The sequence below is a fragment of the Alligator mississippiensis genome, chromosome 9 (assembly GCF_030867095.1).
Source record: "Alligator mississippiensis isolate rAllMis1 chromosome 9, rAllMis1, whole genome shotgun sequence".
Taxonomy (NCBI): Eukaryota; Metazoa; Chordata; order Crocodylia; family Alligatoridae; genus Alligator; species Alligator mississippiensis.
The window spans coordinates 8,597,225-8,615,472 of record NC_081832.1 but is presented as its reverse complement, the minus strand read 5'-3'; the positions used below and the strand labels follow the sequence as shown (position 1 = coordinate 8,615,472).

At 40.0% G+C, this 18,248-nt stretch overlaps 1 protein-coding gene across 4 annotated transcripts in view; it reads right to left on the bottom strand.

Moving 5' to 3' along the window:
* The window catches only part of LOC102565812 (serine/threonine-protein phosphatase 4 regulatory subunit 1), a 32,704-nt gene that overhangs the window by 14,308 nt on the left and 148 nt on the right, over window positions 1–18,248 (bottom strand). The window contains exons 1-11 of one of the 4 annotated variants that reach the window (XM_019484494.2): window positions 18,194–18,212; window positions 17,935–17,979; window positions 12,008–12,140; window positions 11,443–11,549; window positions 8,064–8,206; window positions 7,440–7,586; window positions 4,307–4,414; window positions 3,541–3,606; window positions 2,749–2,907; window positions 1,690–1,883; window positions 847–1,301 (exon numbers count right to left, since the gene is read on the bottom strand). In XM_019484494.2, coding sequence (XP_019340039.1) covers window positions 847–1,301; window positions 1,690–1,883; window positions 2,749–2,907; window positions 3,541–3,606; window positions 4,307–4,414; window positions 7,440–7,586; window positions 8,064–8,206; window positions 11,443–11,549; window positions 12,008–12,105 — 1,477 coding nt within the window. In that variant the 5' untranslated portion in view covers window positions 12,106–12,140; window positions 17,935–17,979; window positions 18,194–18,212. Of the gene's footprint in view, window positions 1–846; window positions 1,302–1,689; window positions 1,884–2,748; window positions 2,908–3,540; window positions 3,607–4,306; window positions 4,415–7,439; window positions 7,587–8,063; window positions 8,207–11,442; window positions 11,550–12,007; window positions 12,141–12,937; window positions 13,033–17,934; window positions 17,980–18,059; window positions 18,161–18,193; window positions 18,213–18,248 lie in introns of those variants that run through there. The other 3 variants (XM_006271757.4, XM_059713236.1, XM_019484493.2) reach the window with 3 other exon arrangements.

The window sequence follows — 18,248 nt, the reverse complement described above, 5'->3', positions numbered from 1 at the left end:
ACCTACTCATCACCTTTCTCTAGCTGAAACAAACTCGTTTTCAGTTTCCTGATGCCCTATCAACATTTTTATCTACACCTCTGGTGACATGGAGCTCTCTACACACAGTAACAATGTGGGTGCACTGCTCATAGGCTAACTGTTCTCAGTCTGGTGTGGAGTCAGACTGAGTCTCCAATTCCATGTAGGTCTGACTCCCATCCAGGAGGGTTGGGATTCAAAATATTCATATGGCGGTATTTAGCTCATTGGGATGAGGCAACAAGTTGGTAACAGATAACAGGCATGGTGGGAGGGAGATGGCTCTGAAAGTATACATGCCAGCTTGCTATAAGTTTCAGCACCTTATATGCCTGGTCAGCAGGTGTGCATAAGAAAACAGTACAAAAACCAAGGCAGAGGCTCTGAAAAACATGTAGGCACATTCTTATTTCCTGGAGCATTATCACTCCCCACCTCACTAGTCTACTAGTTGTCATCAGCCTCAGCTCACTAGCTTCTCCCTTTAGTAGCAATTCTAATAATTACAGTAACTGAGCTTACAGCCAACATGGTGGTTTCTGGCAAGTGCTCTGCTCTGCCATGTGACAGACCTGGATTCTGTAGCTAGGATCCATCTCATTTCCTGACCTCAGGTACCAGGAACACCTTTAAGAGACTTTAACTGTGGGGGAGAACATGATGCACGACAAACTAAGCTTGGAACAAAATTAATGACATACAAGAGATTCTCATCACTGAATGAGTACCAGACCAGAAAACGACTTGCTGCAAGAAAGGACTATGAAGAGTGTAAGAAATTCTTTGAGGAAGCAGAAGCCATATTCTACTATTGTAAGCTCTTACCTTGAACATCTGGATCATCCATGTGCTCCTGCAAGGTTTCCAGCACCTTTTTTATTTCGCTACTAGCAACACAGTTATTACACAAAGCCTCTGATACAGAGCAGCCATCTTTATGCATCTCCGTCTTGGACTGAAGCAACTCCAAATCCTGGCTTATATCAGGGAGAGGTGGGCGCCAGTATAGGAAAGTATTAAACAGATCCTCAGCAGACTGGACCCTTGAGTTCATTCCCTGGCAGTTGCTGACTTGACAGTCTTTAATGCCCTCTATTACACAAGCAGCAATATCGTCACCTTGAGACAATCTAGTTAGATCTTCTCCGGGATTAGCACAGCTCTCTGAACTTGCTTCCTCTGTGTCTTTATTTGGGATTTCAGTGCAGAGCAGAGGGTTGACTTCAGAATCGCTCATTGAGGGAAGTACAGTTGATTTTACTCCCATTGGTTGTTCTGAACTAATAACAGAGGTGCATGATTAACAGAACAAATAAAGAGCCCTAAGACCATACTTTCCAGGTAAATGCTTTATAAAAAGACAACAGCAATTACAATAATTGTAGTTATTATATTTGAGATAAATCCTACTTTAGAACTAACTGTTCTACCTCTAATACAAAACAACTCTCCCCTTCCCAAATTATTACTGAAGAAACATTAAAGCATAGACTAGATTTAAATTACATGCCAAGACAAAAGACTCAGGTTATCCACATTTCATGCCATTATTGAAACTTTATTATCAAGTCCCTATAATATTAGTCCTGTGTTGCACACAGAGCCACAACAACTAAAACTGTAGGAAAAGGATCTTGTCAGTTTCTCTCTCCTCCTCAAAGGTTTTACCTCGGGGATGAACTGTTTGCACTGGAGCATGGTATATTTGCAATACTGCCTGCCTGGCAAGAACTGGAAGCGCCATCCTGGGCTGCTGGTCGGATACTCAGTGTCCCATCCTCCCGAATGTAAAGGCCAGCACTAGAAGGGTTTGCAAAGGTAGAAATAAATGGACCAAGAGACTGAAAAGCAGCTTGGCGAACCTGGGGTAGTATAAAAAAAAAACAAAAAACAAAACAAAACAAAAAAAAAAACAGTGATATATTCAGTAGTAGTGCTGTTACCATACTATTAAAACTGAAACATGGAATTTGGTTCACCCTTTTCTGTTACTGAATTAAATAGTAACATACAAAAAAATGTTTTGGCATTGCAATTCACCACTCAACAGGTCTTTGCTTCATATACTGTTTTTAATAATAGTATTTATAAGGAAAAAACAAGGCAACAGATCAAAGGGATTTAAGATGTAATGTGTGTGCCTAAAATATGGAAGTCATTTACCTGTAAAATGACTGCATGATTCGAATAAAATCATTTTTTTCACTGACTTAATCCAAATCCCACATTCCCACTAATACTACAATGAAATTTCTTTTTCTAGTCCTATATCATTTTTTAAAAGCACTGTCTTCAAATCTGAGCAACCAAAATTTGACACCAAACCCCTAAGGAGGGCATCTTACATTTCTAAAACAGAGAAATCAAGAAGAGTACTAAAATGTTTAACTGTGATCCTAACACCCTCAGCTTTCAGTTTTTGATGGCAACCAACCAGCCTGCACACTGGACCTTGTTCTCTAATTACCCAAGCACTAAATTCTACAAATCAATGAGGGTGGGTGGGTGGGTGTGAAACTGGGTATTCATATAGGATGCTGCAGGCTTGTGGTCTCCAATACTCTCCATTTGAAGATCCATGACTAAGAACTTCCACAGGTTCCTCATGTGGACATGGAAACCTTTAGCACTCAATCACCACTAATCAAGCCCCTTAGAAGCTATTTGAAATGGAAAAGTGCATTTGCTTAAGTCACAGGTATATCAATGAACCTATTCCTTCCTTACCCATCTGCAGGGGTCGCTGATAAGATTGATAAAGAGGGGTGACAGCTTACTCCTCCGAACTTCTGGGGAAGTAGTGTAAGACACTGCCATAAAGCACTCAGCACATGCTTTACGCATTCCCCAAACGCTGTCAGAGCAGAGTTCAAAAAACTTTGGAATCTGCCAAAAACAAGTGAAACCATAACTAATCAAACAGAAACTGCAACTTAGATAGCATAGATGGCAATAGTTCACATAAAAGGGGGAAGGGAGAAGAAGAGGAGGAGGATGTGAAAAAAGTGTCTAAGAATAAATTAATTGAAAACTAAAAACCCTCTTTTTGCCCCACTCATTTCAGTATGGTCTAGACTATCATTCAAGTTAAATAGGGGTTTAGAGAAGGACAAAAATTATAAAAAAAAGTTATTTTTTCTTAAAGCCTGTGTTGGCATAAGGCTAACTTATTAAGGCTGTAAATATAATTCCTTCCAGGTTGGGCAAGAAGTGACACAGTCAGATAAGTTTTAAAATATCAATGGGCTTTCAGCTGTGCTTCCATCTGAAAAACAAAGTCTTGCTACTCAATCCCAGCCTGGAGTCTCATTTTGGAACCATTGTCCTAGGTCCGAATAAGTCAACCATTACGTTTTGTTGAAGACAAACCTTTGCAAAGAGATGAATAACTAGCAATTTTTTAACCAGTCTAGTAACAGAAAAACAGCCAACCAATAGCAGAAAGTCACCAACTATGATTACAAGTTGCGCTCGCACAAAATACAAATCCATTGAAATATGCCTCTGAGGTTTACATACCAAAAACCTCTCTGTAGCATCTTGTCCAACTGCATTACAGATATCACCAAAGTTGGCTGCACAAATCTGAAAAGAGGGAAGAAATTATAGGTAAACTTGAAGGCCACTAAGATTATTTTGATTTTTGCTGTGGATTGAGAAAGAGGGGAGGGAGAGGCAAATTTCACCCCATATTTTAGTCTAAGTATCAATTTGCATTTGATAATTTGTGTGCGTTTCTCTAACTTAATCATGCAAGTAAACCCTGCAAGCACTGAAGCCTCACTCCTGAATACAGATTCCTTAGGTAGGCCTCCATGGTCCATGCATGGTATCACTGAATTCAATGTTTGGGTGAATCAACACATCTGTGAAAAGTCCTATTAATTTCAATCAGCTCCAGATGGTTTGAAGGAACTTGTCATTTGAATATTTGAATGACTTGAGCAGAAACTGCCAAAAATGGTGCAGAAGTAAAATACATTACATGCATATCAGGACTCAGATGTACTGACAGGACTGTGATTTTGGCCAGTTTCAGTAGGTGATTAAAGTTAAATATTTTGCTGAATTAAGATTCAAACTAGTATCATTCACCCCATAAGCTCCATTATTCAAGCAAATAATGAAGTTCTTCAGTGCAGAAAAAAAGGAGTATAAGAAACATAGCTAGTCTAAAATAATTTTACCCATCAATGGCAGGCTTAAAGCTGATTTGCACAGATGTTACCGTGAGACTGTGTAAGTGCATTTGAAAGAGTTCAGTTATGAAACTAGCCATGCCAACCTTACGGACTTGGAACAGCTTCCCATCGCCACACAGCTCACAGAAACGGGGAAGAAGTATGCGTTCAACAGTTGTTTTGCTCAACATAGAAGCCATTTTACAGATTATCTATAAACAAGAGAGGGGAAAAAAACATAACTCTTAGTCCTGTAACAGTACTCAATTTTGGTTCCAGTATACTTCTAAAAGGTCAGTTTGGAAAGCAAAAGTTAACTAGTTCCTAAAATGCAAAATTGGCACATGAACATATTTTAAAGTTTATTTCCCTTATTTATTTTCATGCACTCGTATATGCAGCATGTTCCCAGGAGCTTTAAATAAAAAACAATAGATAAAGTATTGTCGTGCCTGAGCATAACACTTCTGCACCAGCAGACAGACTGCAGGAAAACTGTAAAATGACTTCACAGAATAAGTTAGTTAGAAGATAATGCACACTGCTTTATACAGGGGTTCTCAACCTAGGAAGTAGTGTGCGCTACATGTTTTATAGTGTGCACTACACGTTTGGCTCCTGACAGATGAGAATAAAACCAAACAAAACAAAAACCAAACAAAACAGCGTTTTACTGGAAGAGGAAGCACGTTAGTTCAACAAGACTCGCCCAGCTTCTGTATAAATTGTGCGCTTCAGCAGAGCTTTTTGGCACTTTTAGCCATTCAACCCGCTATTACATAAAAGTGCCAAAAAGCCCCACTGAAACATGCAATCTATGCAGATGCCAGGCAAGCCAGGTGAAACTATGGCAATACTTCTTCTGGGCACGTGCTGCGCACAGCACAGGGGTGCACAGAGCTGAAAGTAAAGCACCATTTGTTTGGTTTTTTTCCATGTCTGTAAGTAACCTTAATATTTTTGTAACAGTGGTGTTAAGTGCCCCACTGTGACAGCAACCCTACAAAGCCATGTTCTTGAAAACAGTGTGTTTGCATGCTTAACACTAAGCATGCAAGTAGTCTCCCTGGCTTCAGCACGGCTTGAAATTTAGAAGAGGCATAGCTGTTTGCAGGATCAGAAGACAAAAATACAATAAACAAGTTTGCCAAACAACAGGAGAGAAGGGGAAAGAAGGATTAAGCTCATAAAAATAAGACAACATGATTATATACATTACCTAGGGCACACCTCATGGAATTCACATTCAATTACCTGCCCGTATATAAAAATTTTGGCTCATAGAAAAGGAAAAGAAAAATCATGCATTCATTAGATTTGAGCTCCTTTATCTGAGAAGCAGTTAGTATCAACTGTAACCATAAACCACAGGTTATCAGTAGCATTTACTTTAGACGCATATGCTTTTTCAGTATAATGCATGAAGATCCCTGCACCTGCAACTAGAGAAAAGTTTGGGAGAGGGTGGACCCACTGCTTTGCATCCTTCTTTCCACTGAATAGCTCTGTTTGATGAAGCCCAAAAATCACATGCTGAGCCAAAGACTGTTGGATTACCAGAGCATGAAAACATTTTTTTAATTTAATATTTTCAAAAAAATATTTCTCCCTCTATAAAAATAGTCCTCAGTCTTAGAAATGTTCTGAATTTTGTAACAAATTGGCAAATAAAAGCTCCATGATTCCTTTTCTTTGTGCAACTGTCAAACCTTCAGAAAGACATCTGGTAGTCAAATGTCACCCTGGAAATCTGCCAAACAAAGACAATCTAGAAGGTAAAGCTGTTTTACAGGTCAAGTGCTGACAGGTAGTCACACACCTTTATAGTTCATGGAACCAAATTTGATTTCTCATAAGTAAATAGAAAATGTTTTTTTCATCAAGCATTCTTGAGGAAAGTCTTGAGATTTAAAGACTTTCCAAATCATTCAAACTTTTCTGCAAAGTTGAGGCTCCATGTGCAACCCCATGTCTCACACTTCACACTGTACACTACTACCCTTCAAGACAGACATACATATACTGGAAAGAGAAGGAAGCGACAAGAATTATCAGAGGCCTACAGAACATGATATATTAAGGAGAGGTTAGAAGAACCTCTAGATTAGTTAGTCTAGAGAAGAGAAGACTAAGGGGCAGTGAGGGGGAGGGAAACAGTCTTCAGATACAGGAAGATTTTTCTAGAGGATGGCAACCAATTATTCTGCGTCCACAAGTAGCAATTGGATTAAACTGCAATAAGGGAAATTTAAGTCGCATGTTAAGGAAGACACCCTCACTACAAGGGTGGTCAAGTACTGGAACATATTACCTCTCAAGAGATTGTAAAAAGTGCATCACTGAAAGTTTTAAAGTTCAAGTTAAGCAAACACTTCACTGGAATGGTTTAGACATGAGTGATTCTGCCTCCATCTCCTGAGGTCCCTTCAGCCCAATTTTATTATGACACTGAAACTTGAAGAAAAAAAAAACTGTTTGCAAAAATTACAACCTTTGCAACAAATTAAAGAAAGCTGCCAAGCACCTTCATCGTGTGGTTTTATTTTCCCCCCTAGATTTTAACAATCTTTTAGCAGCTTAAAAATAAAAACTCTCTCTCTGATTCTAATCTTTCCATAAAAATGCCAAACACTCATTTATCTCTCTAGCTAATCTTCTAATTTACAGCTTTTGTTGCTTGCATTCTGTGCACGCGTATGTGCGCGTGCCAGCTACCTGTAATGTCAGCATTACTCTTAGACTGTAGGTTGACTGTTGTTGCAGCTTCAGATGAGGGAACACTAGTTTCCACACACAGTTCTTGTTAAAGCTCTACTTCCCAGTGACTTTAAATATAGAAAAATATTCCTCTGTGACAGTTTAAGGCCAGTTACTTTATAACGTTAATGTAGCTCATTTGGAAACTATATTTGACCACGTCTCTGTTTTAAAAAAGATCTCACAACACATGCCCATAATCTGAAACAGGAGTCCTGAATAGCACCCTGTGGTACTGGGAAGGACTGAGAAACAGGTCTTTCTTTATAAGGAAAAACATTCGTAATAGAACAAATGAGAAACAGTGACAGTACAAGAAGAACTGCACCAAGACTCCACTTAACCAGTTCACATCTAAACTTTTAAACTTCTTTGGTAAGTAAAGTCCAAATCCCAAATCCAGGCACTGACAAATCCCATTTCTAAATAAGGGATACAACACAACTCCCTCCCCACCCCACTTCTTCCTTTGGCACTTACATTTACAGCTTCCACCTTGTACTCATCATCACTGTCTGGGGCCGAGAGGTCCAACAGAATTGGACACACTTTATTTTCAACATCATTTTGAAAGACGAGGTCTTGCTCCAGCAATATCAGCAGTGCTTCTTGACCTGCTTTTCTAACCTTGTGACATGAAAAGGAGCAAATACCGCACACTTTAAAGAAGTATTTTACCAGTACCTGAGAACTGTAAGACTAAAAGGTGAACATTTTTAAGGAATAGAGTGCAATAAGTCTGAGAAGCTACCATTTAACTATCTAAAGTATTAATAATCAACACAAAACAAAAACTTATTTTAGTAAGATATTAAAATAGATGGCCTTTTAATCAAACTTTGGGTAGAGTAAAGAGCTAAACTTAGAGCCAGATATAGAACTCATCTCTGGAATCTATTGCTGATTTCCTCATTCATTTCTATCTAGGGGGAATAATAAAGATTTCTTTTGTTAAGTATTTTAAGAGGTATGGATGAAAAACTCTATTTAAGACCTAGGTATTATTAACCAACAGAGAACACCTCCCTATTATTTCCTTCTCCTGTCCTAAGAAAGGCCACCATGCCCGTCTGAAGTAACTATGAACAGCCTGAAGTTTCCTACCTGATTGTTAGGGTCAGTGAGGTATCTCACTACAATAGGCATAAGATACTCAGAAAATGCTGTTGGAAAGTTTGGTCGACTCTCTTGCAGAAAAATAGAAATGGGAGGTATCTGTTCCATCAATTCTGTCCGTACAGTTGGCTCTGGCAGTACAAAGAAAATCAAAGCTGTTTCAAGTTGGTTCAAAATTAGAACCCAGCATGTTCAATAAATGACATTTTCTAACGTGGAACTGTATAAATAGTAAATAAATTAAGATTCTGAAAATGTCAACATTTAGTATCTCAAATTTAACAGCGTTGAGAAATCTCACACTCAAATATAACCTCCTAGCTCCAGAAGATCAGGATATTTTTCGGAGAAGTCAGACATTATTAATGCACTGAGTTACCAAACCCAATTACCATGAGCCTATGCAAACCCGATAGTGACATGCACAACTGCTCCTTAAAAACCCCTTGCACAAGCCTGTGCAGCAACAGTGCACAGAAATAAGATACACATTTTGCCTCCACAAATATATAGCTAACTTCTTTCAAAAGCTGACTTTCTGTGCCTGACTACTATACTTCTTTAAAGCGTATTTGTGGGAACACATTTTTTACCCATGACTGAGCGACTGTGGAACTCCCTAACAGTCCAAAAGAAGCAGTACATATTATTTTTCATATTGTTTTCTGTTTTGATATGATGTTCTGAATAATTTTCATCTTCTGAAAAGCATCCAGAACATTCTCAGGTACACTGGAATGATACAAGGAATATTTAGCACTTTAGATGTTCTAAGTTTTGTAAGAACATCAAGGTTCACAAAACCCGGTGACGCACAAAAGCATTCACATCTGCTTCCTGTGTTTTGCAATAACCTACAACTCAATGGCTAAAAACTGTGCTGTACTTCCTTGACAGAGGCAACATTTAGTCTCTTCAGAATGACAGAGAAGGTTAATCAATCACTAACATGCTGATTAACCTTTGCCTTTCCATTAATTATATAACTACAGGTTAGGAGATAATAGTTTAACAGCTACATTTTCACTGAATGGATCTTCATTGGAATTTGCTTTCTAATTATTGTTAGGATAGACATTTAAAAAAAAAAAACAGCACACAAAAAAAATGAACAAGTAGAAAGGTAAGACACACCACAGGAAAAAAGCTATAAATATTACATTAGTTCAAACTTCTATTTAGAATGCTAGATATACAGTACAAGAGAAAGATCACAAGGAAGTTGTTATATTAAATATACATGTGTTACATGTAAGCAAGAATCACCATCACAACCCTGTGTTAATGCAATATTAAAGCTGCAGATTTAAATATCAAAACATCATGAAATTCAAATGTGAAGCTCTCCAAGCAAAGTCGATCCCCTCGTAATCTGAGTGAAGTTTTTTTTACGCGATTTTTTTTTATCTATACTATGATACGTATGGAAAGGTTTAGGGAAATAAAACATTTCAAACCTAGATTCCTAAATATGAATAATTAGATCCCCAGTTAAGCACTTAATTAATGGCCATAATCTTCAGAGGGGCTGAAAACCTACTGCTCCAGTTGATTTCAATAGAGCACAAATACTTTTATCCTGAATTCAGAAGCCTTACTCTAGGTTTGGAAGATGGCATTTTCAAAAGTAAATAAGCAAGTCAAATACCCAAATCCTACTGATTTGTAATGAGATTTGGACACTTAACTCCTTAAAAAAAAAAAAAAGGTTGGCTAGGTGACTAACTTTTAGGTATTTGAGTTAAAATGCTTAAGTTTATACATTTTTATGTAGAGTACCTTACATTGATTTCTGAATTTTCTGGTGGAACAGAACCAGCAGGGTAGTAACCAGAGAGCAGAAAACCAATTTTTGGATTGCTATGGCTCCTATCCAGCAAAGGGAATAAGCATTTCATGAAAGGACAGTCAAGCAGCTACGGCACTAGCTTAGGACTTGGAACCTCAGTTCAAGTATCTGCTCAGTCGCAAAATTCCTGTATTCCTTAGGAAAAAATCACTTCTCTCTCTTTATGTCTCAGCTCCCTATCTGGAAAATAATACCACTTCCCTACCCCTCAGGGTTGTTGTGAGTATAAATACATTAAAATGTTATGAGGTGCTCTGATAAGGGGGCCACAAGTACTTGAGACACTTTAAAAAAGTGGCTATCTTAATCTTGCTTATGGTACAATACTCCTTTTTCTCTGCCTCCTCCATACAAGAGTCAGGGATGAAAAACATATTCCAGGGGCGGGCAATTATTTTGCCACATAGGGTGTTTTGGTGAGCTGTCATGGGCTAGGTCAACACTACCTGCCCTCGCCCACAATGGGAGGGGGCTGCGGTTGTGTAGGGAGTGGACTCACACGGCAGTAACAGCATGGGAGTGGAGCCTAGCGCCAGAGCCCAGGGCAGAGCCATGATCTGCTTTCCGCATGTCCCTACAACAGGTGCCAGTTCCACAGGCAGAATATATATGTGTTACACGCAAGCGTGTCACAAAGAGCTGATTGCAGCTATGCCCTGGGCCCCAACCCCACATTATCACTGCCCTGCCATCCTGGGGCCTCAGGATCTTGAGGCCATGACAGCATGGGGCCAGGGCCTGGGGCAGAGCCACAATCTGCTCCCCGCATGTCCCGCCTGTGGAACTGGTGCCCACTGCAGGGATGGGTGGGGAGCGGATTGTGGCTCTGTCCCAGGCCCCAGCCCCATACTGTTACCATCCTGTTCCCCATCCACCCATGGCCCTATCCAATCTGCCATGCCACACGGGTCCCAGGCCAATCTCCTGCTGCCTGCCCGCTCCATCTGGTGTCCCTAGTGATGACTGCAGGGCAGATGGGCTGGGGTGCCTGGGCAGCAGCAGCCACAAAGACTAGCAGTGGGGGGCAGCAGCACATTCAGCCACAGCAGGAAGGAGCTGCCACTTCTGGGGCTGCCAGAAAACAAGTCCAACCGTTGCTCCACCCCAGCTCCACTATGTGCACTAGGGACTGTCCCCTGCACTGGGCCAGGAAGGGCCAAGAGGCTCACTGCGGGCGGACAAAACCCTTTGGAGGGCCAGATTTTGCCCAGCCCTAAGATAAAGGTCCATTGATAGGCCACGCTACTGCAGTATCACATAGTAGAACTGACAGCAGCTACCACACCTTTCAGTTGGTAGCAGATGCTGCATAACTCCAAAGACAGAAACATCTCTATGAAGGAATGAATATCTTAAATAAAGGAAGGCCACACCATGTTCAAGGTGCAAAGGCCTATCCTTTCTGTTTAACAAAATGTTACACGGTATTTATCAGTGAAACAAAGTAGGCTATCACATCTAAACTGCAGTTTCTTAAATAAGGGTAAAAATAAAAAAAAATAAAAATCAATCTCAAACCTGCATCTTCAGACAGCCTGACTGCTATTTCCATTACTGTCAAGAAATCTTCTTCATTATTACTGAAATCTCGAAAGACATCAAGTAGGCCTCTGGCAATAATTTGTCTGTGAATGGACAACATATTGTATACTTTAATATCCTGCTGACACATCAAGGATTAGGGGATAAGGAGAGGAACTTATCAGATGTGGGCAACTTAAAGGTATGGCCAATCTTGTTTTATATGCTCAAATGTTCAAACACATGTATGCAACATGCCTATACCCCAAATGGAAAATAAAATTGAATATCTTAAAGATGACCAATACTGAAAGAGACTATAATATGTAAACAACACTGTTTTTAATTAACTAGAAAAAACATTAAATATGCAATTGAGAAAAAAAATCACAAGAGATACAGTAACTTAACACTTTCTTCATTTCAAATCCACAGTTAGATTCAGTATCAGAATACCAAAAGATATTAATAGAATGACTAGGCAACTGACAAAGAGTAGGGAGAAAAGGAGAAATTCTTATTGTGGTTTTACAAAATAAAAATCTAATGATCAAGTCCTTACCGATTAAATATATTATCACTAAAAGCATACTTTTCCAGACGAGCCAGTGGAGTCAAGTTATCCTGTCCTGGAATGTCCAAGAATGCAGTTATCCTCATGCTATCACAGTCTGGTCCATAATCTTCAAACCCAACTTAAAAGGGGGGAAAATAAAGCATCAGCTCAAGAAGAAATAAAAGAATTAAGTACACTGCCTCAGCAGCACTGGCCACTTTTAGAGAAACTCTGCACACAGTTCTCTTTTGCTAACAAATACTTAGAAGACCCTAATCTTCACTTTATTTTAAAGGAAAGCAATGCAAAGTGGCTCAGTTGCCAAAATAAAATTTCCTCATATTGTGCATATACATTTGGGAACTTTCTACTGCATAAATACAAACTATTTACCTCTCTCTAGGCATGTGCATTTTTGTTGTTGTTATTTAAAACTCATCAGCACTGCTCCCCAAAAGTTACCACACCAGTATTTTCACTCCACCATTCTTAACTGTCATGATTTTATAATCTACACATGAAGGTTACAGACTATAGGCAAGAAATAGATAAAAGGTGAAAACCATAATTTGGCCTACAAGATAGGTAATTACTTAATAGCCTCTGTTATTAAAGAAATACTGAAAAGCAGGTCACATACAATGTATTAAAGAGGACCTCCCTCTCATGTCACTAAGAACTATACAAAGAGTACATGCCAGTGCTATATGTAACTACTTGGATCACAACTGAAAGTCTGTATTGATTGAACCTGTATTCTTCACTATATACAAGAGGACTTACATCTCTCACGGTGGTGATTTTTTAATGGAGTGTGACCACTGCATATATAAAATTAAATAGGCCTTAAGAAAAAAAAAACACTAGATATTTTATTAAGTAAATTTTTACTGCCCTTAATGGTTTGACTTGGATTTGGTATATTGTTATACTTACTTATTCTATACTTTGGCATATATTGCTTAATAAACCATGGGAATGTAATCTAGAAGCTCCTAGCTATGGCACAGACTCCATTAGCGGCCACGAGCCTGTGTGCGTAGGAAGGAAAATGACACTGTGAAAACTGTTCCCTGTGAAATCAATGGAACTTTTGCAATATACTTTAAAGTGAGTCAGACAATGTCTTTAATCACATTTCAGTTTCCCCTCACATGGGGCAACTACTTAACCCATCCATCTGTGATACTGTGAAGATTAGCTGGTCTATAAGTGCTCTGAAGAAGTAAATCTCTACATCGGGTATTAGTTTAATGAATAAAATATATCTTCCCAATAACTCAGTCCATCCAAATAAGGCATTTCAGAGAGCACAAAACTTCTTCGCATTGCTTAAATATGTTATCTTTCTGCTGTTTTAAATTCAAATATAAAATCACCAGTAGCTTAAATTTTGACACTGAGCTTTATTAAAATCTATTATAGATCATTAAAAGAGAAATTGCTCCACTACTAGTGATAACAGTACAGTGAGACTGGAGTGTATTTAAATATTGGACCGATACAGTATATTATCTCCAGTTTCAACAAGCAAACATTAACGCATGTAGACATCAATTCACAGATCAACTTTGTACCTACAGAGCTATGGGGCTTTGTGCCTGCTTATAAACATGAATTTGAAAGCAAAAACATGAAATTGCTAAGAAACACCTGCATTTTATTCACCTTGTTCCCTGGTCTGTCCCTCACCTCCAATCCTGGAGGGTCTTCTCCTTTCCCAACTGAGGAGAGAATTAAATCACCAGCAATACCAAGAAATACCTATTGACTAGAACTAGTAACTGCATCTCCCTCAATGGCATCAGTGTAAAAGAAAGCAAAGGCTCTTGGGGCACACTGTAGCCTTCCCAACAAAGGACAGCAGTAGATTTGAAACAACAGTTGGCCCCAGGCACAAATCAGGGCTCCTTAGAGATACACCAAACCTATTATTTCTGAGGAAATAAGACCTAGGTCTTAATTTTTTTTACAATTAAGATGCTATCTGTGTGTTGCAGGGGGAAACCAGAGTCTCCAAGGAAACTACTCCAACAAAAGACCAGAATAAGGACTGAATCCTGCAGTTCTTGCACACAATGAGCTGATTTCAATAGGAGTCCCAAGCACAAGAAAAATGGCAATCAAGTGAAGACTCATTTTTATGCTAACTTGTGAATCTATAGCCATAACTATGCATATATGATTTTTAAAATAAAGCAAGGGTTGCAGTATTTCTTCTGCTGACATTTTATAACACCCAGCTACACCAGCTCATTTAATAAGAATGACACCGGGGGGGGGGGGAGACAACGACACCTCCCACCACACAGATATACTATGAATGAGCAAACTCTATACCCCAAAACTAAATTTTACTTCTAATTAACTAGCTATTTCTAATGGCTGACATTAACTTTTGAAATAATGCCAGCCTATAAATAAGTTTCCATTAACAGGCTCACAATTTGTATCTGCTTAAATATTTTATATTGCGCAGCCCTAGATGGGGTAGACAAGTGTCTCCTTGCACCTTTGAGGGCTGGTGAAGTAAGGATGCTTGATATTTTTAAGGAAATTAAATCTACAGAATCTTTATCAAAATAAAACATTAAAAAACCACACTATTCACAATCACTTCTCTTAGAATTTAAGGGAGATTTTACTTCTCCATTACACACGGGACCTCTCCTGGATTCAACACATTGCATCTCCTTACCCAGTTCTCCACTAATCTCCACTTTATTTCCTTCCAAAACTGTGGAAGCAGTTCTACTCATTTATGGTACTGAGTTGCTCTAGTTGTTCCATAGCCTTGTTCTTAAAGACTAATCACTTAATAGGTGAAAGCCATATGATGAGTTCTCAGATTTCTCATCTTAAGTCTGGATACTCTTTCATACCAAGTAGGAGCAGTTCATACTTGGCACTGTTAATTCAAGATCAGTTCAGAAGGCAATAAGTGTCAAGAACCCTGCCATAAATTAGATACTTCTCTTTCTCTCTGCCCCACAAATGATAATCAAATCTGCTGCATTATGTATGTCCCTTTCAGCCTAAAGTTGATTAGAATATACATATATATATTTCATTCATCTTTACAAGGATGTGTACAAAATGCTCGTTTCTTTCATTATTTGTCACCGCTATATATAAAAGCTTGTAGAGATAAAAATCCTTAAATATGACAAACTTTAGCTTCATATCCAAAGCCAGAAGTTTAACAACCATAAAACTATTTTAGTCAAGTTACCAGGACAAATGACACCATTGTTAAGTGCCCCTGCACAGTGGCTAAAGACTGAATGAGTATGAACTACCCTCTCACCCTTGCTGATGATCCCCGCCAAGTCAGGTCAAGCCACACTGGCAGAAAACTGTGGGAAGTCTGCACTTGCTGCTACTCCTATTTTACTTGCTCTGCAAGCAGAAGAGATCAGACAGGCATTTTTCACTTTTCCCAATGAAGTGGGGAAAATTAGCTGGCAAACCTGAATTTATTTTGACAGCTATTTTGTTGGAACTATGAGTTTTGTTTTTATTTTTAACTGTAGCAGAGGGGAAAAAAAGAAAGTATATTTTCAATTCTAATAATGTATCTTAATCTGAAGCACTAGATCTTTTGGCTCCCTTATTATTAAAAACAAATGTAAGGTAAGATGTATTGAGCTTTGCTAAGCTTCTTTTAAATCCAGTGCAGGGATATACAAGTGCACTAGCTGATCTACCCCTACTTCAAATCCTTTGCTCAACACGGGTATTTAGATTTGTTTGAGGCCATGACACTAGCAACAGTCTTCTGTCTCTGCTTAAAACAATTAAAGTGGAAATACATACTGGTAATCCAATAAATCCACAACCAAATTTCACTAATTTGCAAGATGATTCCCTATATTTTTCAATTACATTTAAGAATTTGCATGATCTCTCTCTTTCTAAAGAGTCATTTTGACAGAAGGGAAGATGGCATTTTAATGAGATATTTAAAACTCTGAGTCTTTCACTTATTATCAGTCACTATGAACTTAATCTATTTTCCCAGAAGTGAAATGTTAAAAAAAAAAATCCTTCAACACACACTCATAATATCAAACTTAAAATGAATACAAGGTAGGCTTGATACAATCCTTCCTATTACTATTTTCACATATCACTTTTGGTCCTGAGAGGAGATCCCAAAGAATTTTCTAAATTTAACTGAAGTGCAAACCATACACAACATTTACCCATTCACTAATGAAATACAAGCACCATAGGGCTCAAATGCAAAAACTGTTCAACAAGGAACAACAACATTCAGAAGCATACAAAGTGAATATCTATCCTCTGACAGGTTTTTGCTATGTATGGGTTTTTCCAGTGGGCTACTTAAGGGCTTACTTATGACATTTTTTGCTTGTTTCTCAAAATTTCCTCATCACATTTCCCATGCCTCGTACAGATGCTATGGCTGAAGATACATGACAAAAAAATATAACGCCAGTACGTTTAGAGGGCAAACCTATCCTACTTCCACCACAGTCTTTAAACTACCATTCTCCATTAAAAGGATTGTCTAAGCAAAAATAATAACGGTCCAAAGTAACCAATTCATTCTTCGTAAGCCAGGAACCCAAGTCAACAACTAAAATGCTGGAGGGGGCTCCCCATACTCAGAAATGTTCTTACAAACTAATATTCTCTGACCCCCATTAATTAAACATCCAGATCTCTAACTTGACATATCTGAGGGACTCTGTTGAGCTCCAAAGAAGCTGTGATGTGCATGCACGTTTGGAGGGCTGAGATTCTCCCTGCTCTCCAGTAAACTCTGCACAACCGAGATGTAAATGCAGTAAGTTAAAATGTCAAATAAAGCTTATTGCAAAGTCTGCCATTATTATAGGAGAATTAAAGAGAAAAAAAAAAAAAGCAGCTACAAAATTAGTCCACTTATAAAGCCTACTTCTAAACAAATCAAGGCAGCTCTGTTTTAAAACACTTGGATGCCTATCTTGCTGGGATCATTTGACCCCAGCCAACTGCCTGCTCTTCAGGAAGGAGGCCGGACCCGATGATCTTGCGAGGTCCCTTCCAGCCCTAACGTCTATGACATGCGCGAAAAGAAACAATAGGAGGGACTGAAAGAAGCCCTGCGTTTGCAAATCAAGAAACACATCAGTGGGACCTAAGGAAGTTGAGGAAAGCCTGGTAGTTGAATACAAACAGCAAAAAGCAAACAAACCCCTCTTTCTAGTACCGCTGAGCACCAGCTGGGATCACAAAGAGCGTATGGGCTCACCTTCCCGGAACGAGGCAACTCGGGGATTATGTCAAGCCAGCAGCTCGCCTTCAGGCCAACGACAGGGGTTGCCGGCAAGCTGCTCACCCGACACAAAGCCCCTACTTCTCTCGGTCCACTGCTATAGCAACCCAAATACAGGCCAGGCTACTGTCGCTTGTCTTCCTCGGGAGCTTTTCTTTTTTTAAAAAGTCTTATTCACATTTCATAGACACACAGATTTCATAGACTTCACAGACTCACAGATGTCATCGTTTCATAGACCCATAGACTTCAGACTTCACAGATTTCATAGACTTCACAGATTCACAGATTTCACAGACTTCACAGATTCACAGATTTCACAGACATTAGGGCTGGAAGGGACCACATAAGATCATCGGGTCCAGCCCCTCGCCCCAGGGGCAGGCCATCAGCCGAAGGATCCCAGCAAGATACGGTCCTGCAGGCCCCTTCCCAGGCAGCAACACCCCTCCGCAGCCCAGGAAATACCGGCTCCCCTGGAAACAACCACCAGCCCCGTGCTCTCCCCACCTCCACAGCCGGGAGAGACCCCGCCAGCCCTCGGGCCGGGCCGGGCCGGGCCGGGCCCCCTGCCAGGCGCGGAAGGGCCGCTTGCAGGCCGGCAGCAGCCCCCACCCCACCCGGGGGACGAGGCCCCGCGGCTACTCACAGTCGTCTAAGTCATCCTGCAAATCCACGAAGTAGAGCGGGATCCCTGCGGGCACAAACAAGACACGGCGTTGGCCGGGGCCTGTGAGGGGGGGACGGGACCTAGGCCGAGGCCGAGCCACTTACCGGCCATCTTGGATGGACATGGGGAGGGGAGAGGAGAGGAGAGGAGGGGAGGAGCTGCCGGACCCCGGGCTCAGCCGGCACCGCCCCCCGCCGCATCGGCCCGGGGGGGGGGGGAAGGGAAACCGAAAAAAAACCTCGATCCCGCCCTCAGCGCGCGGCGGAAGCGGCCCGTCACGTGACCCCGCGGCT